General features: G+C 43.2%; 1 protein-coding gene across 8 annotated transcripts in view; it reads right to left on the bottom strand.

Annotated features, from left to right (window-relative positions):
* Nucleotides 1–4391: 4391 nt before the first annotated feature.
* Nucleotides 4392–25848, bottom strand: part of LOC112231003 (regulator of G-protein signaling 3) — a 256295-nt gene continuing 234838 nt past the window's right edge. For 5 of the 8 annotated variants that reach the window (XM_042311668.1, XM_042311670.1, XM_042311669.1 and 2 more), the window contains 4 exons: nucleotides 10294–10398; nucleotides 8389–8450; nucleotides 6984–7150; nucleotides 4392–6445 (listed from right to left, as the gene is read on the bottom strand). In XM_042311668.1, the coding sequence (XP_042167602.1) occupies nucleotides 6245–6445; nucleotides 6984–7150; nucleotides 8389–8450; nucleotides 10294–10398 (535 nt within the window). In that variant the 3' untranslated portion in view covers nucleotides 4392–6244. Of the gene's footprint in view, nucleotides 6446–6983; nucleotides 7151–8388; nucleotides 8451–10293; nucleotides 10399–10636; nucleotides 10934–16082; nucleotides 16233–16537; nucleotides 16713–25848 lie in introns of those variants that run through there. The other 3 variants (XM_024397492.2, XM_024397495.2, XM_024397494.2) reach the window with 3 other exon arrangements.

The raw sequence follows: 25848 nt of genomic DNA, 5'->3' as shown, positions 1-25848 counted from the left end.
CCAATTCTGGAGGTAGTCAGGCACACATTGTGGCTGGATATGTTACAAGTGTAGACAGATCGTCAGTGAAACCATTTAAATCGTTTTTATCCGAATCATTGACAGGTGACGCCATTGACTTATGGCATCAACATATGTCTTGTAGATAAGAGGCAGAATCTACCTCACACTCAAAGCTGATTTGTGAAAGTGCTTGAGGCAAAAGGCAGTGTGCTGCGACTTTTTCCTGTTTCATCAATATACACTATATATACAAAAGTATGTGGACACCCCTTCAAATTAGTGGATTTGGCTATTTCAGCCACACCCGTTGCTGATAGGAGTATAAAATTGAGCACACAGCCATGCAATCTCCATAGACAAACAATGGCAGTAGAATGGCCTTACTGAAGAGCTCAGTAACTTTCAACATAGCACTGTCATAGGATGACAGTCACCTCCAACAAGTCACCTCATCAAATTTCTGCAATGCTAGAGCTGCCCCGCTCAACTATAAGTGATGTTATTGTGAAGTGGAAACATCTAGGAGCAACAATGGCTCAGCCGCGAAGTGGTAGGAGACACAAGCTCACAGAACGGAACTGCCGAGTGCTGAAATGCGTAGTGTGTAACAACCGTCTGTCCTCGGTTGCAACACTCACTTCCCAGTTCCAAATTGTCCTGGAAGTACAAGAACTGTTCGTCGGGAGTTTCATGATATGGGTTTCCATGGCAGAGCAGCCACAAAGCTTGCCGCTATTGGATGAATCATGTTTCACCATCTGGCAGTCCAACGGACTAAACTGGGTTTGGAAGATGCCAGGAGAACGCTACCTGCCCCAATGCATAGTGCCAACTTCAAAGTTTGGTGGAGGAGGAATAATGGTCTGGGGCTGTTTTTCATGGTTCGGGCTAGGCCCATTAGTTCCAGTGAAGGGAAATCTTAACGCTACAGCATACAATGAATGACATGAGACACATTCTATTACCATGTGTAGCTGCAACGTCTACAATGTGGGCATCATAAGAATGTGGATAAGATCAGGATGAAGGACACATGTTAGCCCCAGGTATAAAGGAGGCTCTTGATTGTTTCAGGGCTTATCTTCCTGTTCGACGTTTATTGGGATGAGTCTTGTCCTTGAGGCAGAACTGAGTATTTGTGTGTGCATATCTGCACGAGTGTGCCCACATTTGTGCTTGTTTGTGTGTGCGCATGTTCAAGTGCTTGTGTTTGAAAAACAGATGGCAGCTGGTGGAGAAATACTCAATAGAAAAGGACTCAAGTAAAATTGAAAGTTACCCAGTAAAATACTACTTCAGTAAAAGTCTAAAAGTATTTAGTTTAAAATATACTTATGTATCAAAAGTATATGTAGCCTTTCCTGCAGACAAATTACCAAATCAACCTCTAGTTTCCTTATTGGTCTAATGATAAATTATTTTTCATAATTTCTAAATTAATAAAACAATCTGAAAATCTGGTGTTTTTATATCAAACGGTTTTGTTATATTTTAGTCACCCATGATTTTTATAAAGTGTAATATTAGGATGAAACCTCAAAATGGAATACATTTCAACACTACTACATATGACATGGTACAAGTGTTGCCTGTAATGCTGACTGATGCTGTTACGCTGCTGTTTGCATAGTAACGTTACTCAGCTGAATGCTTGTTATTTGTAACATGTTAGCTAAAAAGACTGGTACTCAGGCTAGACAAATACCATCCTTCATCATTTGTTTGCCCTAGAAAATACGCAATATACTTATCAGAACAGGCATGTTGTTTTAGCACTAGTAGCAGACAAAGCCCCCAAATGCTAGTTAGCTAGTGCTAACTAACTTAGCCCTTGATCATGACTTCCAGTTCTGTTACAGTTAAGGCAGAATGACGCTCGGGCCTGAGTTATTGAGAGCAAGTACGAACCCAAATGACATGTCTGTTCTCATAAAAGTAGTGAGCTACTTAACTTGCAAATCTGGGTTAGTTATGAATATGTTTGTCAGAGTTGAAATTCATTGGCTAGCTAGCATTATTAACATTTTTCCATCGATGATAGCAAGCTGTCCAGGCCCTGAGGCTGCAAAGCAGCCCCAAACCTCGATGCTCCCTCCACCATACTTTACAGTTCACAACTGTCTTGGTGTGTTTGGACCATGATAGATCGTTGGTGATGTGGACACCAAGGAACTTGAAACTCTCGACCCGCTCCACTCCATCCCATTGATTTTAGTGGGGGCCTGTTTGGCCCGCCTTTTCTTGTTGTCCACGATCAGCTCCTTTGTCTTGCTCACATTGAGGGAGAGGTTGTTGTCCTGGCACCACGCTGCCAGTTCTCTGACCTCCTCCCTATAGGCTGTCTCATCATTGTCAGTGATCAGGCCTACCACGGTTGTGTTTTCATCAAACTTAATGATGGTGTTGGAGTCATGTTCGGCCACGCAGTCATGGGTGAACAGGGAGTACAGGAGGGGACTAAGTACACACCCCTGAGGGGCCCCAGTGTTGAGGATCAGCGTGGCAGACGTGTTGTTGCCTACCCTTACCACCTGGGGGCATCCCATCAGGAAGTCCACGATCCAGTTGCAGAGGGTGTTGTTTAGTCCCAAGGTCCTTAGCTTAGTGATGAGCTTTGTGGGCACTATTGTGTTGAAAGCTGAGCTGTAGTCAATGAATAGTATTCTCACATAGGTGTTCCTTTTGTCCAGGTGGAAAAGGGCAGTGTGGAGTGGGATTGAGATTGCGTCACCTGTGGATCTGTTGGGGTGGTATACGAATTGGAGTGTGTCTAGGGTATCCAGGAGGATGCTGTTGATGTGAGCCATGACCAGCCTTTCAAAGCACTTTATGGCTACAGACGTGAGTGCTACAGGGTGGTAATCATTTAGGTAGGTTACCTTTACTTTCTTGGGCACAGGGACTATGGTGGTCTGCTTGAAACATGTAGGTATTATATACTCAGTCAGGGAGAGTTTGAAAATGTCATTGAAGACACTTGCGAGTTAGTCCGCGCCTGGTTTAAAATAAGGTGAAATGTTATATAATATTGGCGAGGGGGGGGGGGGTAGACCACGTTAGGAAGAGGGTGAAAGAAGTAGATCCTAAGTAGAACCAAAGTCTGGGCACCCCTGCGTTAGATGGTTCAGCTGCAAAGTCAAAATTGGAATTGTAAAAATGGATGAAAACAAACATTTGCCTTTGGGTCTTAATTGAAGGTGAGGCCATTAGGGTTAGCTATGTGGTTAAGGTTAGGATTAAAGTTAGGGTTAGGTTTAAAATGTGATTTTGTGACTTTTTGGTTGTGCCAGCTAGTGACCACCCTGTAGAGCTGCCTCCATAACAAGATCCATGATGAAAAAATAAGGGATTTTGTCTTCAATAAGACAAAAGACCTGTTTATCATTGGTTCTAACATGTGTCCTTTGTCCCGGCCAAATCAAAGTTTATTGGTCATCTACACAGTTTTGTAGATGTTATTGAAGGTGCAGCGAAATGCTTTTGATGACAAAGGACGCATGTTAGTCCCAGGTATTAACAAGGCTAAAGCGCTCTTTTTTCCAATTCAATTCAAGTCTATTTTGTTTGTTGTTGTTCTCTGCACAACTAAGACAAGATGAGATAATATATACTTTATTGTGCATGTTCTTTGCAGATCATGGACATAGTATACTTAACTAAGGACTAGAAGGGAATGCCCGCTCTTCCATTTATGTTTATTTTTGGGGTCTGTTCATACACACTGTACAGCAGCATACAGCCAGCAGCATACCACCCTGCATATCACTGCTGGCTTGCTTCTGAAGCTGGCTTGCTTCTGAAGCTAAGCAGGGTTGGTACTGGTCAGTTTCTGGATGGGAGACCAGATGCTGCTGGAAGTGGTGTTGGAGGGCCCGGCACTCTTTCCTCTGGTTTAAAAAAATCTCCCAATGCCCCAGGGCATTGATTGGGACACTGCCCTGTGTAAGGTGCTGTCTTTCGGATGGGACGTTAAACAGATGTCCTGACTCTCTGAGGTCATTAAAGATCCCATGGCACTTATCGTAGGGGTGTTAACCCCGGTGTCCTGGCTAAATTCCCAATCTGGCCCTCAAACCATCACAGTCATCTAATAATCCCCAGTTTACAATTGGCTCATTCATCCCCCTCCTCTCGCCTGTAACTATTCCCCAGGTTGTTGCTGCAAATGAGAACGTGTTCTCAGTCAACTTACCTGGTAAAATAACAAATAAATAAACTGTATGTACACAATACAGAGTCCAGGGACACAGGCTATCTTGTCACACTGTTGTGTAGTATGGGAGCTCAGATTGTAGTAGGTACTTGGATATGCATGTGTTTCTGCTCCAACTAATGTTTTGTATTAGCAACACGTAGACATACAGATATGTAATACAATTCACAGCAAATGAAATTTCAGAGAAATGATTTATTATTTCACCAGTTGGTTGTTTTTATTTATCTTCAGCAATGACACCAAATGTATTTCTATTGTCTTTTTTTTTGCTTGCTATCTTAGGAGTTGGGTTTGAATTGTAAACAGTGAAAATGATCAAACACATTTCATAAACTTCATAAACTCCTGACAAGCATTGTATGACCAGGAAAGGGTGGACCTTCCTCGTTTTTTTTTTATAACAATACATGTCATCTTATAGCTTTGAGTCTCTCATATTTACATAGATACAGCCAGGTTCCAGCTCGACGCAAGTGAAACCTCTTGTTTTCTTAAAGAATGATATGTACATCCTTAAACCCCTAGCTGCCTGCTGCCAGGGTACACAGTAAGAATGACTTGTTTAATTCATGTGTCTTTTCTTGTTTATTTACTTCAACTGTCAAATCAACCTTATAGCTGAATTTTGCAACATGACTCTTACAAATAAAGTGTATAACACAGAGATCAAGCCATTGTCTTTCCAATCAAAATTGAAACTTATCCCCCAAAAAAAAGGAAAATAAACAATAACATATTGCACTTAAAGTCAGGACAGCGGTGGACCTATTTCATGGTTAGGGGGAGGGAGCGCTTTTAGCTGAGTGCAATGGGTGAAGCATCCGGCATGGTATCTAAATAAATAGGCAAACCTTTGTACAGGTGAAGCACTTTTTTCTTTTTTTATGTCTATGAAAAGAGCATCCTCCCAACAGTATTGCTCAGTATACCTATGGAGTGCAGGTTTGAACCTAAAACAATTAAAAAAAGGAAACATTGTATGTGTAAAAACGAAAATGAAAAAAACAAATTCAAGCTTGGAAGCTTCATAGTCAAGTGCCTTAATGTCCTGAGAATGCTGCCTTGTTCAGTCCAGGTGGAGCTACAATGAATTGCTCATTTTTTTTCGACAGTCTTTGGAGACAGGCAACAAGTCTTTTTTTCCCCCCAATATGTTTTCGAGTGAGTGGCACATTTCTGCTTTTCTGCAGTTTTGGTCCGTTCCATTGTTGATATTTGTATTTTCTCCATCTTTCTCTCTCTCTCTCTCTCTCTCTCTCTGTCTCTGTGTCTTTTGCCGTATTCTTTAGATGAATGCGACGAGGTGGGACCCTGTGAGAGGGTGCTGAACAGAACAGGTGCCGACTGTGCTTGAAAGAGGTGTGCACGCCGTGAATTGGAGAACATGACAACAGAGAAAAGCTCAAAAAACGTCTTTTCATTCAGACATTGATCCAGCAACCCAATTTCTCCTTTTTCTCGCAAGTCCATTTGAAAATGGTCATGAAAGCTTTGAGACATGGAAAAACTAGGACAAAACAAACCTCTGTGTCGTACCAACAGGCTCCAAAGGAGGAGGAGGATAGGGGGGTGTGAAAAAAATGACTAAATACAACATTTGCTTCAACACAGTACTGGACTGTCTTCATGTCTGCAGAGGTTTCAACCCTTTCTCCAGTACGTCCGGAAGATAACTTAAATATGGACACACTAACATATGTCATTATGAACGACAGACAGTGATCAATGAGAGTGATCCGAGAAACCCTTGGACAAGCCCTCACATGACGGTGACCAGCTGTCCTGACTGGGCTCTCTATCCGCCCTCCATCAGCCTGTTGTCATCGTCGTTGTGTACACAACACCCCCCTCAGTGCCACGGCCTAGCTCGCCGTCTTTCTCACACCCAACTCATGACGGGACAGGATGAAGGCAGAAACAAAACAAAAAGGCGAACATGAAAAAAATCTACCTCCCCCTGCTTTCAAGTCTCTGCCTTCTCTCTTTCGTCGTCGTCTCTCACTTTCGATCTTGATCTCTGCGTGTTTACGACGATGAGGAGGTGGACGTGGTGCTGGCCTTCTTCTGGTTGACTAAGTCCATGTAGAGCTCTGAGCGGAGGAAACGAGGGTACGAGTCCTTCTCCATCAGGCCGTATATCCTGCGCTGGGCCAGGTCAAAGCAGGAACGCGTCACATTCTGAAGGTTGTCCTTAGTGTGCTCTCGAGTGTACGAGTCCAAGTTCACCTGAGAGAGGGAACCAGGGAGGGGAGGAAAGGAAGAGACAGAGTAGCAGGTTAGTTTCAGTGCTACCAGAAACTGGTTCAAGCTGTTGGGGCTGATATGTGACTTGAAGTTTCCACTCGGCTCTCCAGGTTTGAAACAAAAAGGGAAAAAGGAAAAGTGAGGGAGTCTATTTGGTGCGTGTCAGGTGGCCAAAGAAAGCCTGTTTGTCAGGCATGATCTCACATCCTCTCCAGCTCACTTGTTCCTTTGTGGGAGCACCTTCTGACAGGATTACACATTCATCAACCTAACATATTTTTAGTTTAGGGAACAATGGTGTTGGGGCCAGCCAAAATCCCTGCTTTTTCAATTTATAGCAGGAACAAGTTATTTTCTAGTTTCTGTCAGGGAGGTGTTAGGAGTGGATTATACATTTCAGTCATGAGTGAGGTTGAGGTAAGCAAGTGGAGAGCTCGTTTAGGTATAAAAAGGGGACATTACAGTTGAAGGGTATTTTCCATCATCCCTTGTCTGTATGTGTATGGGGATGGCTGCTCACCTCTTTACAAGACTGGATGGCAATGTATTCAGCGAAGACTTTCTTGGCTTTGGACGCTATCTTGGATTGCGACTTAATCTTCTTGTAATCCTCGCACGCCAACCAGAATTCCAGATTCTCCTCGCTGAACTCTGTGCGCAGGAAAGCTCTGAACGCTGCCAGGCCATCTGAAGGGAAGGAGGCGGGATGGAAAGAAACCCAGAGGTGTGGGTTAGTGGACGTGACTGGAGAGCCATGGCAACACAGCGTCATCTCTCTCAGCGAGGCAGACTACCTAAAATAGCACAGTAGCCCAGTCCATTGAGTCACACTGTTAAAAAGGGGACTAAAGCCAACACCCTCCAAGACACTTCAGTCACCTCCTATAAACAACAACTATGCAGCATCACCTCCCTGACCCTACACTACACTCTTACTTTTTCCTCTCGTCGACACCGCTCATTGGTATGTCTTTTTTCATCTTGTCTCTGTACAAAGAGATGCCATTCATGTTCTGGGGGTCAGTTTGCTTGTCAACCTATTCCTGTTGCTTTGGCTACTGGGATGGTGTCGTTAATGACTTAAGGAAAAGACATTGGTAGAGTAAGAATAGCAGGAAGCCGAGTCCCACCCTGCCTGGTCGCCAGCACCTTTCTGTTCACATAACCCCCCCATGCTGATTACACTACAGGAGCAGAGAGAGACTTCACTACAGGTCAGCCAGAAGAAATATATAAAGAAAGTAAGAAAAAACATGAAAAAGCAGAAAAAGAGAGGAGGGGGGCGAGTTGGGATCAAAGTCTTGTGCCGCTTGTCTCTCCTCTGCTAGGGATAAATGGTGTTGGCTTGTCTGAGCCCACGTCATCACTGAGAAACAATTGAATGGGGATTTGGAATCGCAGCCCGACAGCGCTCAGACCAAGGATATGAATTTTGGAATCATACAAATATAGCAACACTACTCTGACGTCCTCTTTCTCTCAGCCGCCCAGCCCATCCATAATCTGTCCCCTCTCCCCCTACACTAATGCATGGCTCTATTCATCCACCGTGATTAGTGGGAGAGCTGCAGCAGAGTGCCTCAACAGACTGCCCATTCACAGCAAGGGAGCAACAACTCACACACTGAATTCACATTGCATAAGCAACAAGTATGAACATATTTCCTGCCCATACCACCCCCCCCCCCAAAAAAAAAAACACATGCGCATTGTTCCTTATTCATTGTTCCTTATTCACGCATTGTTCCTTATTCAATGCAATTGTTCCCCATGCTTCAGTTCAACTTAAACCAGATCCATATGGGAACATATGGCAATCAAACCCAGATGGGTATTAGTCATTTCCTTTTTCCCATTTGGTTTGATTGATCAAATGGACAGAGAGAATAAAGAAGGAAAAGAGTAAGAAGGAAAGGCAGACTTACATTTGTGGGCCAGCAGCTTGTCCAGAGATTCCCCCCATTTGAGTGCCTCCTCCGGGGTGGGCCTGCAAATGAAAACGGAGCGGTTCTTTAGCAAGCCCATCTCTGCCAGGTTTCTCATGGTGTGACCCATCCGAAGCCCTGTGCTCCCCTGTACTGCACTGAACTGGTAAGGAGCGTGGTCCTTTGGCTAGTACTCTGTGGAATTGCTATTCCTTGCTTCTTCTTCTCGCTTTCTTTTTTCCCTCTTTCACACTCGCTGGTGCTCTGGGGCTGTGTGTGAGCGAGCGTGTGTGAATGTGTATGAGTGTGTGTGCGTAAGTATGTCTAACTGGTTCCACTAGATGTCTCACCTTATACTCCCTCTCACTGCAGCTCAGGAGGCAGAGGAGGGGCGGGGACTAAACCAGCCAATGGAGATAGGGTTTGAGGCTGAGGGTCCACCCCCCAACTTTTCTGCCCTCCCCTTTACTCCTTCATTCTCTCTGCTCTCAGATAGAGGATATGCTTCCTCTCCTTCAACACACCTGGCGGTCTTATTGACATGGCAACAGAGGAATAGGACCCAACCATGTGAATCCATTATAATAACACTATCTGCCCAGACATTTCCATTTTCTACTTTATTTCCATTTCTATCAGTTAATGTTGCAACTGACTTTGTGAATGAATTAAATATCCTACTAAATAAATGTTTGCCTAACATACATGCACTATGTTCTTTTGAATATAACAATTAAATACGAAACAATGAAATTCCCAGTTCTGATGCATTGTTGCCAAACACCTCCCTCCCTCCCTCCGTGGACAAAACACGCCTGTCTCTCTACATCATTGCATAATATAATGCATGACTACATATTCTGACAAGTGGACCTCCTGCTCATTCTGTTACTGTTGCTGAGAGATATTTAATGCATTATGCAACACAATGTACGCTTGAATTGATTTGAAATAATATAGCAGTTGAGTAGATTTGTGCTTGTGTTCAAGCACTCGTATTCTAAAGGCACAATGGCAGCATGCAGACTATACATTAGACTTGTACATTAACCATTTATCTCGGACCAACCCGTTTTGCCAATCAAAACAGCCACATAGCTACAGTATAAATACAGTATAGACATACATGTAACCATGTGGTCTGACTGGACCTGGATCTGTCTGTTAGCAGAGCTGACCCGTAGCTGACCCGTAACTGACCCGTAACTGACCCATCAACATTTCACAACGTTGTAACTCAAAATCAACTGCCAAAACACGTGCATTAAAGATAATAGAGATACACCCCCTAAAACATTCTCGATTTAAATAGATAGAAATGGGAGCATAAATAAACTGTAGGACAAAGCTATAACATCCGCCTAACCTATAACAGTTATAACATCCGCCTAACCTATAACAGCTATAACATCAGCCTAACCTATAACAGCTATAACATCCGCCTAACCTATAACAGCTATAACATCCGCCTAACCTATAACAGCTATAACATCCGCCTAACCTATAACAGCTATAACATCCGCCTAACCTATAACAGCTATAACATCCGCCTAACCTATAACAGCTATAACATCCGCCTAACCTATAACAGCTATAACATCCGCCTAACCTATAACAGCTATAACATCCGCCTTAGCTCACGGATCAACCGGGAATCGCTAAACACATCAAGACGTAATTAATCCAATATCCCTTTTCCTTCCTTCCTCCCTTCCTTAATTTCTGTCTTTCTCTCTGTGGATTTACAAGCTCTTCTTCATGCTGCCCACTCGTCTGTATGTCTGTCTGTCTGAGCCAAGGCATCACCAGCTGGGGTGAGATCCAAGAAGCGGCCATGTGGACACACACACACACACACACACACAGACAAACATACACACACATAGTCATACACAAAACACTCACTTTACTGATGACTTCAAGGATTTGTCGAATTTGCCGGGTGGGTTGCTTCCGGGAGACTCATTCCTCCTCCTCAGGAAAGCAAGCCGGTTCTTCATGTCTTTGGCCCTAAGAGATAGAGAAAGAAAGAAAGAAAGATGGAAAGAAAGAAAGAAAGAAAGGATGGATGAGATAGAGAAGGAGAGACAGATGGGGAGAGACCAAGGGGGGAAAGAGAGACACAGAAAAGGGGGTTGAGTCTTCCAAGTCATGGGAAACAGTTCAACTTTAAAAACAAACTCCAGCGGTTCAGATCAGTTCCATATGCTCAAAACCAGAAAAGGGAAAAAGTGCCAGGGCTGTATACATTTCAGACTTCAGCAGGATATTCAAGTGTAGTAGAGTAGAGTAGTGTCCAGTGGAAGTGACAGTACGAAGACAGATACTATCTCTCCCTCTCCGTTGTCAATGTCTTCTTTCAATCTATCTCTCCTCTTGTTCTACCCCTGGCAGGTCCTTAGGCAGGGAGTGAGTGAATGTGGCAGTGAAGGAGGAGAGACTCACTCCTCATTCCTCCGCGCGATAACACCATTCTCCAGGTGCCAAGGGGGACCCTAAGAGAGGGAGCTAACCCAGGGCTGGGGCCCTTGGGACGGGACACGGGGCATAGCTACACCCCCTCTTCCTCCATCAACCAAAATATACCCACATTACCAATAACACAATGCAACACCCCTTCCCATTCCCATCTCCTGGAGAGGGCATGCCAACCCAGTCCTCCATGCTATCCCAAATCCCTGGGTGGATGCTAGCGCCTCCCCCTGACCTCACATGCTTCCTCATTGGGACGCGACCCCACATGACTCCCATTTCCTGGTTGATTTCCACTGTGTATTAGCTATTAGCTAAAGCGCCTCTGTCCTAATCGCTGTCAGCTGGCCTAATGTCACCAAAAGCCCCAGTGAGACCACAGGATCCACAAAAGAACCCAGCGTTCCATTTTTAGAGTCTGAAAACACACACACACACACACACACACACACACACACACACACACACACACACACACACACACACACACACACACACACACACACACTAACACGCATACTGTACAAAAGCACACATGCACACACACACACACACATACAGTAGACACTCGCCCTCTCTCTGCCAGTCTCCAAAGGCCCTATCCCAACACCTGATCATCAAACCCCTGCTTAGTTCCTGGTTCTTATCCACAGCCAGTCTTTGGAACTGAAAGAGCCCCAGTGTCTGTGCTCCAAGGTGGAGAGGCAAAGATGACATCAGTGGTCACTAGAGGGTGTAAAGGGCCTGGTTTGGATGGTGTTGCCAGGCCACCTCTGTGGGTTTTCCAGTCATATTATGATGGGGCGAAAAGCAGGAAACAGGAAGCAACCTGGGCAACTATTTAAGATGACTCCACCACCCATCATCAAGGGCAACCAGGAGCTGAGTAGTTAATTTCTTTCAAGGAGGAAAAAGGGGGGGACTAGGAGGAATACAAGAAGCCTCTTTCAAGATGTCTGTAAGAGAAGAGGGCAGGGAGAGGAACTTGCCAAACGTGTGAGTTCGAATCTAATTTATGACTAGTAAAACAACATGCCCTCAAGCCGGGGCTGGTTTGTCTCAGAGCCGAGAAAGAAGCCTCTGAAAGTGATTCTGAAGGCCACTCGATAGAGAGCTACAATGGTCCTCTCTCCTCTCTTATCTCTTCAGCAGGATGGGAAAGTGAGGAAATATCAGTCGTCACCGTGATCCTCCAGACAGAGAGAGAGAGAAGAAATGATTGTACGAAGAAGAGAAAAAAAAGACGGCCCACAAAGAATTTGAACAATCTGCTTCTAACATCCTGTACTGATCAGCGTGGATATTTCAGGGCTATCTGCGTGACAGGCTGTGACCATTGGCATCTATAAACACAATGTGATCTTTAACAAGGCACCATAAAGGGCTATAGGTGATGCATTGGGCTTGATTAGTATTCCACAGTAGGGTTGTATTAAACCATGCTCTATCCAGATGAGGAGCTAACGTTAGTGGAGTAAAATTGGGTTGTTGGTATGGTGAAAAACATTCAAAACATTACACTCTACCTCTGGCACAGTTTTTCTCCCAACAACCCACATTCACCAGTCTGAAGTGATCATTACCCCAAGTAAAAAGCTGTTTTAGAAAGGCATAAAATCATCATAGAGAAGTGGAATCTACTTGATTGCTCTATTTTTAGCGTCCACGACCATAGTTTGGGTTTCAACTATGTGAGGTTAAAGCCGAATAGGGAAGCTATGCCAATGCATGTGAGCAGAGGGACTCGTTTTTTACGAGCCCTGGAAAATATTTGCAAACCTAATGAAACAATTTATTATGCAGGTCTGGTTTCAATACAAGTGGAGTGAACTACGCTGGGCCCAGGCTGGGTGGAAATCTATGACAGGGCTGTGAACACTATGGTCAGAGGACTGGGAGAGGTTGCTGAATATACAACTCAACACTTCCACCTTCTGGTTGGTTCATGATACTACAGGGTTCTCCATTCCCAACAATTGAACCTCGTAGATGAATGTCTACTAAGGTTGAATTGCTTGGTATAAAAAGATGGTAACAAAGAGTAAATAATAAAATACGCTATGGTAATGAAAACTGCAGGTAAATGCCATTTTGCTTAGCAGACCATCCTACAACCCACACTAAATCAAACCATCTCAACGTTTCAGTAGTTGATTACCCTACTTCTTTGTGTTTTTTTATTGTCACATATACCAGATAGGTGCAGTGAAATGTGTTGTTTTACAGGTTCAGCCATAGTAGCACGGCACCCCTGGAGCAACTTAGGGGGGGTTAAGTGCCTTACTAAAGGGCACTTTTTTCGGGTTACTGGCCAAATACTCTAACCGTTAGGCTACCTGCCTAATGATGTTTTGTGCCGTGGGTCTATAAGTGTTATTGAGAGCCAAGGACATGTGAGGCAGCTGAAACGCTTCTCAGGCCGAGGCAGTGATAAGGAGGTTACTACGCACACGACAGCTCTCCGACCACGGCCATCCATCACGTTGCTGCTGTGATTATTAGCTCATACACTGGGCCTGCGCGGCCGTGGGTTACAGTAGAGGCCAGTCTAGGAGCTCAAACTCAGCAGGGTAAAGACACCACACACACACCCATACACAAAGCCACAAAGGGCAGGCAGGGGACACATTCCACACGGCTCTGCTACCCAGGCTACCCCGAGTGAAAAAAAAAACAACCTGCTGGGAGAACAACTGGTACTACCGAGAGGCGAAGGGGCAAGATTAGAGGGGACCGATGGAAGGTGAGAAGCGACAGAGTGAGAGAGTGAAAAGATTAAGACAAAATACCTGGACGAGATCTTGTCGCCTAATAAGTGTGTCGCAGTATGACATCTTCCTATTCACCTGGCCCTGTGCCCTTAACAACATCTGTATTGTCTTAATATGCTTTCCTCACTCTAACCATCGACCCCTCTCCCACTCCTCATACCCTGGCCGGCTAGCTAATTGCCCAGCCACCAGGAGCAGCAATGTGAATCTGTTCCTCTCTTCATTAAACATAGCCCTAAACCTGACAGGCTAATCTTATATTAGGATAGCCACATCCCTCTCTGGGAGATTAACAGATTAGGATGCACTCTGATTCCATTCATCGCACCCGCTATCAGAAAATACTTCTATCACCTGTCACACTCCCTATCTGCCGGGCTGGTGGTGTGTGTGCGTGTGTGCGCATGTCTGTGTGTAGAGGGGGCTGGAGGGTCTTTAGCACCGTGATTATCTCAGGTCTCTCCATGTTATTCCCACTTCTCCTGGCTCACATTACCGACAGTAATACCCTCTCTCCAGGCTATTCCTGGTAGTGTGAAACTGGGCCGTGCTCCCAGGGATATCTAGCTAGCTAAGTACTCAGAACTCAAGGGGAGAACTGGGTAGCTGGGGAGATGCAGGTAGACACACTGCAGCTGTATAGTAGATGTACTAAAGTGTGGCTGACTGACTGACAGCCACGGGTGCTGGGGGGGGGGCTTGGGGGTGGGGGGCATGTCAACACCAACGTTAAATTACATAGAGAGACAAATAACATTATTGACATTCTAGAAATGTGCTACACCAAAGTAATTACATAGTATAGTATTATATTAAAGAATTATACATTGAGGCATTACACAGATATAAATGTATAGGAGTATAGGAGCAAGAAAAGATGGAAAATGCTCTTACTGAATAGTCCCACTATAGAATCAGAGAAAACGCATGCCTGTCATCACTCAATGTTTGGGGCATGAAGTCTTGCTCTGAACTACTAGATGTTTCAACCATGTCAGTTAATCAGGCTTGTTAAAACACATCTGCTGTTGCTTCTACATCCCACCTTTCTGTTCTACCCAGTGGCTCTGTTTCCCTGTGTGTACTGGATCCCGTCTCCACACCTCCAGGCAGCGCCCAACCATTACAGTCAGGATAGAGGGTAGAAGGTTAGGGGGTAGTCCCAGACCCCAAGGTGAACGACTCTGGGGTTGTTTTTGCCCCGTCCGCCACTCTGGCTGTTTGCAGTAGGTTATGTGCCTGGCCCGGCACCGTATACACACATACATCCCGTGTGTGTGTGTGTGTGTGTGTGTGTGTGTGTGTGTGTGTGTGTGTGTGTGTGTGTGTGTGTGTGTGTGTGTGTGTGTGTGTGTGTGTGTGTGTGTGTGTGTGTGTGTGTGTGTGTGTGTGCATGCATGCATACATGCGTGCGTGTGTATGTCTGCATAACACAGTGTAGCTGCACATATCCCTGTTATTCCCCACTATGAAGACAACATCATTCTCACTGAGCAAGAGACAGTAGGGTCCTCCCATTATTTTCCCACAGACTAAATAGGACAGCCTGATCTCATAGACTAGACATAACATAGTAAATGTAAATATGGGACACTGAAATTAGTAGGATATGTTACGTTTGGAATGGTTACATAGGACAGATGGTTACTTGATGGGAAAATCAAAGTAGGGTGGTATAATGCAAACATCTAGAAACCTAAAAGTTGCGAGTTCCAATCTCATCACGGACAACTTTAGCATTTTAGCTAATTAGCAACTTTTCAACTACTTACTACTTTTTAGCAACTTTGCAACTACTTAGCATGTTAGCTAACCCTTCCCCTAATTTGAACCCTTTTAGCTAACACTTCCTCTAATCCTATCCTTAACCCTTTAAACTAACTCCTAAACTTAACCCTAACCCCTAGCCTAGCTAACGTTAGCCAGAAAGCTAATGTTAGCCACCTAGCTAGAATTCGTAACATATCATATGTTTTGCAAAGTCGTAACATATAATATGATTTGCAAATTTGCAACATATTGTACGTTTTTCAAATTCTGGAACATAAAATATTCAAATTTGAATTTGCAACATATCATAAGAAATGGGTGATGGTAATACATACCATATGAAACGTAACATACAGTATCATACTAATTGGAGTGTCTCGGATTTAAGTAAAGAATATTATGAAAGGCTCTGAGACCAGGTTGAATAGGAATGTGGGTTTCCAGAGTAATTCCATGGGATCGGGGTGGGCTATGTTTAAAAACAGAGCAGGCAAACACACTGAGACATAAATCTGTACTTTTCAGGAGCGCCTGAATCTGAATTCCAATACAGTAGTACATTCTTTTCCAACCAAGGAAAATGCTGAAAATAGGAATTGTCCTACAAAGTTCAGTATATATAAATCAACACCAAACTAAGCCATCTAACTAATTTAAATGCCCATTCTCAACATTACTCACCTTACCAACCACAGAGACCACTTAAGAAATCCAGGTCGATTATTAAAAGACAAGGCCAATCTCTAGATACAAGTGTCCTCAAAATAGATTTAACCACACGTGAGTCCTCTCACCCAGCAGCTGGCAAATGAGATTCAGGAGAGAGGTCAGCTAGCCTCCTAACAGATTTTGAGTAGTATCCCTCAGAGCCTAAAACGTCACCTTCCTTCCCTCTCTCCCTCCCTCTCCCTCCTTCCCTCTCTCTCCCTCTCTCCCTCCTTCCCTCTCTCTCCCTCCTTCCCTCTCTCTCTCTCTCTCCCTCCTTCCCTCTCTCCCTCCCTCCTTCCCTCTCTCTCTCCTTCCTTCCTTCCTTCCTTCCCTCTCTCTCTCTCTCCCTCCTTCCCTCTCCCTATTTATTCTAAAAGCAGCAAAGAGCACACACACACAGAGTATAACACCCATGGGTTCTAACTTACCTTTCCAGGTACTTCTCTGAAAAGTCGACCATAGCGGGGAACATTGGCTCAAGTCTTTAGGGTCCTGCGTGTAGTCCTGTGTGTATAGGTCCTGTATGTGTAGTGTATGTGTGTGTGTGTATGTGTGTGTGTGTGCTCAGGGCAAGGGTAATTCAGTTGTCACATTCCTCTAACCCGGGAGAGGCTCCTCTGTGGCTTTATATAGTCCGGGAGCCAGGAGAGGCGGGCCCAGGGCTCACCCAATCACAAGGTTCTATTCTGAGAGGATGGAGCTGCATTGTCTGAGCCTGGGTAATCTTGGTTATCCCAGAACTAAAGTCTCACGTAATTGGTCAGATGATGTAGTCTGTCCATGAGAGATTAGAGCCCGGACTGGATTTGATGGGGTAGTAAATGCTTTAATTTTACAACTACACTCCTCTATATATTTATTTGGACAGTGAAGCTAAAAAAAATGTACTGTGCTCTATACTCCAGCCTTTGGGATTTTAGAACAAATGTTTTATATGAGGCAACAGTACAGAATGTCACATTTCATTTTCATACATATCTGTTTTACCATTTGGAAAGTATTGCATTTTATGTATCTAGTCCACCAATATGAAGGTGTCATAAATATTTGGAAAAATTCACTTATACACTCTTAGGAGTAAAGGAACCTTGAGGAACCTTTTGGGGTTCAAAAGATTGCCCCTGTGGTCAAATAGGTTCCTCGATGAATCCCTCTGAAAAGATTATTCGAAGAACCCCTGTGCCATGATGCCTATCTTTTCACAAAAGCACCACAGATTAATCCTTATACGCTGATACTGTGCTGCCAGTGTACAGGTTAAAACAGTAACCTTTTTGTGATGGGTTTGAAATTTGAGCCTTTTCAACAACATATTGTAGCAGCGGCAGCCTATCAGAAGATTGGAGGTGGGGCTTATTGGAGATGTGGCTGTCAGATAATTATTTTTGGCCACTTGTGAGAGTAAATGTCATTCCTGTTCTGGACTTCCTGACGGGCCGCCCCCAGGTGGTGAGGGTAGGCAACAACATCTCCTCCCCGCTGATCCTCAACACTGGGGCCCCACAAGGGTGCGTTCTGAGCCCTCTCCTGTACTCCCTGTTCACCCACGACTGCGTGGCCACGCACGCCTCCAACTCAATCATCAAGTTTGCGGACGACACAACAGTGGTAGGCTTGATTACCAACAACGACGAGACGGCCTACAGGGAGGAGGTGAGGGCCCTCAGAGTGTGGTGTCAGGAAAATAACCTCACACTCAACGTCAACAAAACTAAGGAGATGATTGTGGACTTCAGGAAACAGCAGAGGGAACACCCCCCTATCCACATCGATGGAACAGTAGTGGAGAGGGTAGCAAGTTTTAAGTTCGTAGGCATACACATCACAGACAAACTGAATTAGTCCACTCCCACAGACAGCATCGTGAAGAAGGCGCAGCAGCGCCTCTTCAACCTCAGGAGGCTGAAGAAATCCGGCTTGTCACCAAAAGCACTCACAATCGAGAGCATCCTGGCGGGCTGTATCACCGCCTGGTACGGCAACTGCTCCGCCCTCAACCGTAAGGCTCTCCAGAGGGTAGTGAGGTCTGCAACAACACATCACCGGGGGCAAACTACCTGCCCTCCAGGACACCTACACCACCCGATGTTACAGGAAGGCCATAAAGATCATCAAGGACATCAACCACCCGAGCCACTGCCTGTTCACCCCACTATCATCCAGAAGGCGAGGTCAGTACAGGTGCATCAAAGCTGGGACCGAGAGACTGAAAAACAGCTTCTATCTCAAGGCCATCAGACTGTTAAACAGCCACCACTAACATTGAGTGGCTGCTGCCAACACACTGACACTGACACTGACTCAACTCCAGCCACTTTAATAATGGGAATTGATGGGAAATGATGTAAATATATCATTAGCCACTTTAAACAATGCTACCTTATATAATGTTACTTACCCTACATTATTCATCTCATATGCATACGTATATACTGTATTCTATATCATCAACTGCATCCTCATGTAATACATGTATCACTAGCCACTTTAACTATGCCACTTTGTTTACATACTCATCTCATATGTATATACTGTACTCGATACCATCTACTGTATCTTGCCTATGCTGCTCTGTACCATCACTCATTCATATATCCTTATGTACATATTCTTTATCCCCTTACACTGTGTATAAGACAGTAGTTTTGGAATTGTTAGTTAGATTACTTGTTGGTTATTACTGCATGGTCAGAACTAGAAGCACAAGCATTTCGCTACACTCGCATTAACATCTGCTAACCATGTGTATGTGACAAATAAAATTTGATTTGATTTGATTTGTTCATGATATGACGTTTATACACTACAAATACACGTTTTCCTTGAATATTTATGCATATTACATATAATATTAACATTACTGATTACGTAAACTGGTAGCTATTCCCAATATTGGCATTTGCAAAGGCTATTGAGGAAGTTATACACCTCTGTCAGCCTCATCGAAGCTACAAAACTGTCAGTGTTCAGCCTTAACATGTGACAACAGTGCAACAGAACAGACTAACAGGAATTACATTTACTCGCACAGGTGGCCTAAAATGATGCCAAACACCTACTAAGCCATGCCAACCCACCCTGGCTCTTTTCAAAATAAACAGCCCAACTAAGTGACCCAATGCCTGCAACCCAGCAGTTGGGTCATTCAAACAACCAAGCAGTTTTAAGAGTGTAGGCTAGGTTGAAGATACTGTAGCTCGCCAAAGACTAATAATGAACATCATAAACAAATGTCATTACCATCACAATACATTATTCGGAATTTAAAAACGGAAGGCTACAGTCATATAATGGAATTGGCTTGAACACCAATGTTATATATTATTCGACATTGGTATTAAAATAGCACTAACATAGGAATGGGTGAAAGTTACTAGCTGTTCCATAAAGCCATTTTTGAAAGCCACATATTCTCCTCTTCTTCTGTCTGGTAGGGCAACAAATCCAACAGTGAAATAAATTCAAAGTGCTATGCACGCGGAGTCCCTTTTGTTGTAAATAAGAATAGAATATGATTCTAAACACTTCTACATTAATGTAGATGCTACCATGATTGTAGATAATCCTGAATGAATTGTGAACAGTGATGTGTGAGAAAGTTACAGATGCACAAAGATCATGGGGGTATGACATTTATGCATCTTTAAATCTTGCAATAAAAGTGACTCCAAAACCATAACAAACTGCAAATGCATCTGACAAGTTTGTAGTGGCACAAGCTTGATGTCATCTTTGACTGCTAGGAACATGGGACTGAATACTAGACTTTTTACAAAATATAATACACTATCAGTGAATTTGTCCAAATACTTATGACACCTTCAAATGGAGGGACTAGATACATAAAGTACTTTCATTTGTAAACGGTAAAACAGATATGAAAATATCCTCTAATAAAAAGGTGACATTCTGAACTGTCCCCTCATAAAACATTTGATCTCAAATCCAAATGTAAAGGTTTAGAGTCCCTGTCCAAATAAATACATAGGGGAGTGTGTAACAAATCGCAACCTTACTTACAAGCCCTTAACCAACAATTTAGTTCAAGAAATAGAGTTAAGAAAAGATTTACTAAATAAAGTATTAAAAAATGAAATCAAAATTAACACAATAAAATAACAATAACGAGGCTTTATACAGGGGGTACCGGTACCGAGTCAATGGGTTTGTCGAGGTCATTTGTACATGTAGGTAGGAGTAAAGTGACTATGCATAGATAGTAAACAGCGAGGAGCAGCAATCTATGTAAATAGTCCGGGTAGCCATTTGATTATAAATTACTGTTACTAGCTACTACTGTTACATCTACACATGTTATAACCTCTGCAACAACAAGTAGTGAACCCTAAAACTAGACAATTACAACTGCTGCAATAACTTCTATTGACCTAACCTTGTAGAGCTATGACTACTACTTCAGCTATATGACAACTATAATCACTATCACAACTAGTAGAAAACCCCAAATACATTCACCACATTTCATCTTTCCTGTCATGTAGCAAAACAACAGGTGGATATTATTCTAGCACGTCTGGGGTAATGTTATCCTTTCGTCTGTGTGTGTGTGTGTGTGTGTGTGTGTGTGTGTGTGTGTGTGTGTGTGCATGTGCGAGCATGTGTGCCTGGCTACAGTACGTGCATGTTGGTATGTGTCTGTGTGTGTGTGTGAGTTGCCCGCCCGGATGTCTGTCAGTGCTGGGGGAGAAACAGTAGGTGTGTCGGGATCGTTGCCTTGGGGAAGCTCTAACATCTGGCCCCTGTACCACAGGTGACAATGAACAATGGGAGGGGATCAGAGCGGATATGGACTACCCAGGGAAGCAGCTGTGCTACATGCAGACAAGCATGGGTAGGGATAGGGGGAGAGGGAGGGAGGCCAGTCTAGTAGCTTGTCTGGATAAAGGGATAAAACTTCTGTTGCCTCTTAAAAACTCCACCTGGAATTCAATCAAGTCTGCACTGCAGACACCTGCCAGAGGCTCTGAAACTCTGCACCAACATTGACAACATTTCGACAATAGTTTGGCTGCAATAGACTCTCGCTATAGGCTACCTGAAAACCAGGTGGCACTATTTTGTTGCTACGAATTTTCCTGCACAGAAATGCAAACTTGTAGTGTATTTATTCAAGGTTTAAAAAGGCTTCTAACATGTTTAATTTCCACTTTAAAATGTCAGACTTGATTTGCCCGAACAAAAAATGGATCAATCCCAACAAAAAAGTTAACTAATTATAATCCACATAATAATTCACAATTCCTGTTGCTGCAGGATTATTTTCCTGTTGTAGCAAACTGGCTCAAATTAAGATCCTACATCTGTGAGCCTCTACCTTGTTCATGGCGAGCCAAAATAGCTAGCTCTCTATGACCGGTTAGCTTAGACTGTCAACATTATCATTGTGAAGCCAGTTAGCGCATCAGGCTCAATGGAATCAGGCTTCACAGTGGGGGTATGAAGTAGATTGACTCAATGACCAGTAGAACACTGCTCTCTTTCATTGGGGCTTAACAGGGTCCCTCCCTAGGGCGCTGTCCTGTCCTGACCTAACGGGGTTTCTGGGTGGGTGGGGTGGGATGGGCATAGTTCGGTTTGAGTAATGACTAGAAAATCACTTTAAGTAGCTGTCCTCATAAATATTAATTGCAATGGGTTTCCTCCAAAAATGTGAGTAATGACAGCATATTGGGGTTTAAGGTGTTCTACTGACCAGCATTCTCGATCAACCGGCACCAGCTACACAACCACCTCAAACCAAACAGCAGTTTTGTAAGGCTATGCCACAGCCACCAGTTAGCTCTGATCCAGGATCATTCAATTAATACTTAGGCAATTAGCAGTTCAACCTTAATACCCATTATAGTATTGGATAGCAGATTATTAAATACCAGTAAAGATTGTCGCAATTGTTTTCCTTTTCACAAGGAACTATTTTTATTTTTTTTAACCTTTATTTTACTAGGCAAGTCAGTCAAGAACAAATTCTTATTTACAATGACGGCCTAGTGGGTTAACTGCCTGTTCAGGGACAGAACGACAGATTTCTACCTTGTCAGCTCGGGGGTTTGAACTTGCAACCTTCCGGTTACTAGTCCAACACTCTAACCACTAGGCTACCCTGCCGCCCCTATTGGTTTAATCCTATTCAGGTCAGGCAAATTTCTGAACGTGAGATACGAACGCACAACTCAAACATGTCCAGTAACCATTTTTTGCAAAACAACAAGTTGCATTCGCATGAAGCCCATATTGCATTGTTTTCTCATATGTTGCTTTCCTCCCTACGAACGTAAGTGTAAACGTGTGTTAAACGTAGGGCTTTAGGCCACAGGAATGTGTCTACATCTTCATATCCTAGCCTCCTACATATGTATGGGGGGCCTCGGAGAAGACTGAAGGGGGCATAGTGTACAGACATTGGACTAGTAGGAGGTAATGTAAGATCACTAGCAGATAAAGTCTGGGAAGGTTCTAGACACGCACAGAGGCCCAGAGGGATGGGTGAGAGGTATTCACCAAGGAAGAGGGGGAGGAATGAAAGAAAGAGACCGGGAGAAAGGAGGAGCGTGATTTACAAAGACAAGGATTCAAGTTTCAGACAGAACTCAGTCTCCCGGTAAAGTAAAACAATGGAGAGAGTGAAGAGGTTCAAAGGAGAAGGAGGTAAGAAGAGGAAGAGGTCATTCGGGGAAGTAGGACAAGAGACCGGTTCGGTTTACAGCTACATAGTTGAGTAACTTAACAGATGGTCACAGGTTTGAATCAAGTACATTGCAACATCATCTAGAGCAAGTGCTTAGTCAAAGTAGCATATGTAGCACACACACTAACTCAGGTTTTTTTTGCGCTAGCACTACACAGCTGATTCAACTAATCGTCAAGCGTTGATAATTTGAATCAGCTGTGTAGTGCTAGGGAAAAAAACTAAACGTGCACCTCTTGGGGCCCTGAGGACTAAGTTTGTGAACCACTGCACTAAATCAAATCAAAGTTTATTTGTCACGTGCGCTGAATACAACAGGTGTAGCATTACAGTGAAATGCTTACTTACAGGCCCTAAACAACAGTGCCATTTTTAAGTAAAAAATAGGTATTAGGTGAACAATAGATAAGGAAATAAAAAAAACTGTAAAAAGACAGTCAATAATAACAGTAGCGAGGCTATATACAGTAGCTTGGCTATATACAGTAGCTTGGCTATATACAGTAGCGAGGCTATATACAGTAGCGAGGCTATATACAGTAGCTTGGCTATATACAGTAGGGAGGCTATATACAGTAGGGAGGCTATATACAGTAGCGAGGCTATATACAGTAGCGAGGCTATATACAGTAGGGAGGCTATATACAGTAGTGAGACTATATACAGGCACCGGTTAGTCGGGCTAATTGAGGTAGTATGTACATGAATGTATAGTTAAAGTGACTGCATATATGATAAACAGAGAGTATCAGCAGCATAAAAGAGGGGTTGGGGGGGTACCCAATGTAAATAGTCCGGGTAGCTTTTGAAAAAACTGTTGAGAAGCCTTTTGATCCTAGACTTGGCGCTCCGGTACCGCCTGCCATGCTGTAGTAGATAGAACGGTCTATGACTGGGGAGGCTGGGGTCTTTGACTATTTTTAGGGCCTTCCTCTGACACCACTAACTGTATACATGTGAGATATATATTCCAAACAATTCCATTGTAATCCAACCCTTCTACACGTCAATTCCCAGTTTTGGAAATATCCTCCCTACTCATGCTTTTGTGAAATGACTCAAAAGCAACAACTTACAGCTACATTCCTCTAACCGGCTGCACTGTAACCCACATATGCTTGATGGTGTAAGTGGTTGCATACATGACTATTCCCCACATCTGGTGTGTCACATTTCATTTCCCCGGAGCTCCTTCTCACAGTGAATAGACTGGAGTAGCATTCAGAGGTATTGTATCACTGGGGAGATGGATGAGCAGTTAGCTACAAGATATTTGATGTTAGAGCTCTGTGTGTGTGTGTGTGTGTGTGTGTGTGTGTGTGTGTGTGTGTGTGTGTGTGTGTGTGTGTGTGTGTGTGTGTGTGTGTGTGTGTGTGTGTGTGTGTGTGTGTATGCTAGTCATAGGGCTTCTGGTTATGTGTCCTCAGAGTATGAAGATTGGTTGATGAGTGAGTGTTAAGTAGGTGTAGGTATTGCAGACACATATTGGAGTTAGGTCAGTCATGTTTGGCTCATTTGAGGCTAGACAGGAAACTGCTTATGGGAAACCCCTATTAGAGTAGATAGCAACAGATGTCCACTCAACATGTACTGACTGAGTCACACTTAAAGACTTAGTCCAGTGATTTTTTTAATGTTTCTGTTGAAAAGTGATATCCAAAGTATAAATATAGTAAAGTACACATACTAAAGGGTAAAAAAAAAAAATTGTGTGCAAAGTAGTGTTTTTTTAGACACAACTGAATACCTAAAGGAGAAGGGCATTCAAGGTTGGTCTGATGGTCAAATGTGATGTCATTTCTTGAGGAACAATAGAGGAGCAATAGGGGAACAAAATAGGAAAGGACCTAGATCACCTATTGAGATGTGCCTTTTGTTGAGTAAATTAGATTAAATGAGGTTAAAAGGCTACTACTGGAGGAAGAGTTTAACGACTTGTTAACAGACACCTTAGTGTCACAGTCTCGCTTACTCACTCGCTCATTGGAGGTGTGGTACATGCCTCTCAACACCTGCACATTTGACATTTTCAGACCCTCAGCTGTATAAACATACTATCCTGGGGCAATCAAACAGTGGCGGGTGATACCATTGTGAGGGGGGAGTGGTTCATGACAGGTGAACCATCTCATGGCCTAGGGGTGTCACCTTTATCTGAATGTAAACTCTTTGTCAAGTAGTGGCTAATATCATTAGCATGTAAAGTTATATACATATATATATATAACTACAGTAGATATATAGATATATAGATATATATACATACATTGTATACACTGTATATATATATATATATATACATACATTGTATACACTGTATATATATATATAGAGAGATAAATATATATATATATATATATATATATATATATATATATTGCATTGTATTAACTTAATGTTTATGCTTAAAATGTGGCTGTTGATGCTTTTGTAGATATATATATATATATACATACATACATACAGTGTATACACTGTATAGATAGATATATATTGCATTGTATTAACTTAATGATTATGCTTAAAATGTGGCTGTTGATGCTTCTGATTCAAATGTTCATCATTTGTTGATTTTCTGAATAGCTATCAGCTATCAGGATGAGCATATATTAAGAGGGTATTGTCCCCTGGCTGCGAATTCTCCGATCATCTTCATGAAATAGTGTGAAGAAAGCTCAATCAACAGCCGTATAATCACTGAGGCTACAACGTCGAAGGAATCCCCTCCTTCACCAAACCAGACCTGGGTTCAGATACTGTATCTGGTATTTCAAATACACAGCCAAAAACAAGTACTTTTATTTGACTATTTGCATGCAGTTGAAGTCGTAAGTTTACATACACCTTAGCCAGATACATTTAAACTCAGTTTATCACACCTCCTGACATTTAATCCTAGTAAAGATTCCCTGTCTTAAGTCAGTTAGGATCACCACTTTATTTTAAGAATGTGAAATGTCAGAATAATAGTAGAGACACTTATTTATTTCAGCTTTTATTTCTTTCATCACATTCCCAGTGGGTCAGAAGTTT

Source organism: Oncorhynchus tshawytscha, linkage group LG33, assembly GCF_018296145.1.
Source record: "Oncorhynchus tshawytscha isolate Ot180627B linkage group LG33, Otsh_v2.0, whole genome shotgun sequence".
In the NCBI taxonomy this organism is placed as follows: domain Eukaryota; kingdom Metazoa; phylum Chordata; class Actinopteri; order Salmoniformes; family Salmonidae; genus Oncorhynchus; species Oncorhynchus tshawytscha.
This window is presented reverse-complemented; position numbering and strand designations above follow the sequence as displayed.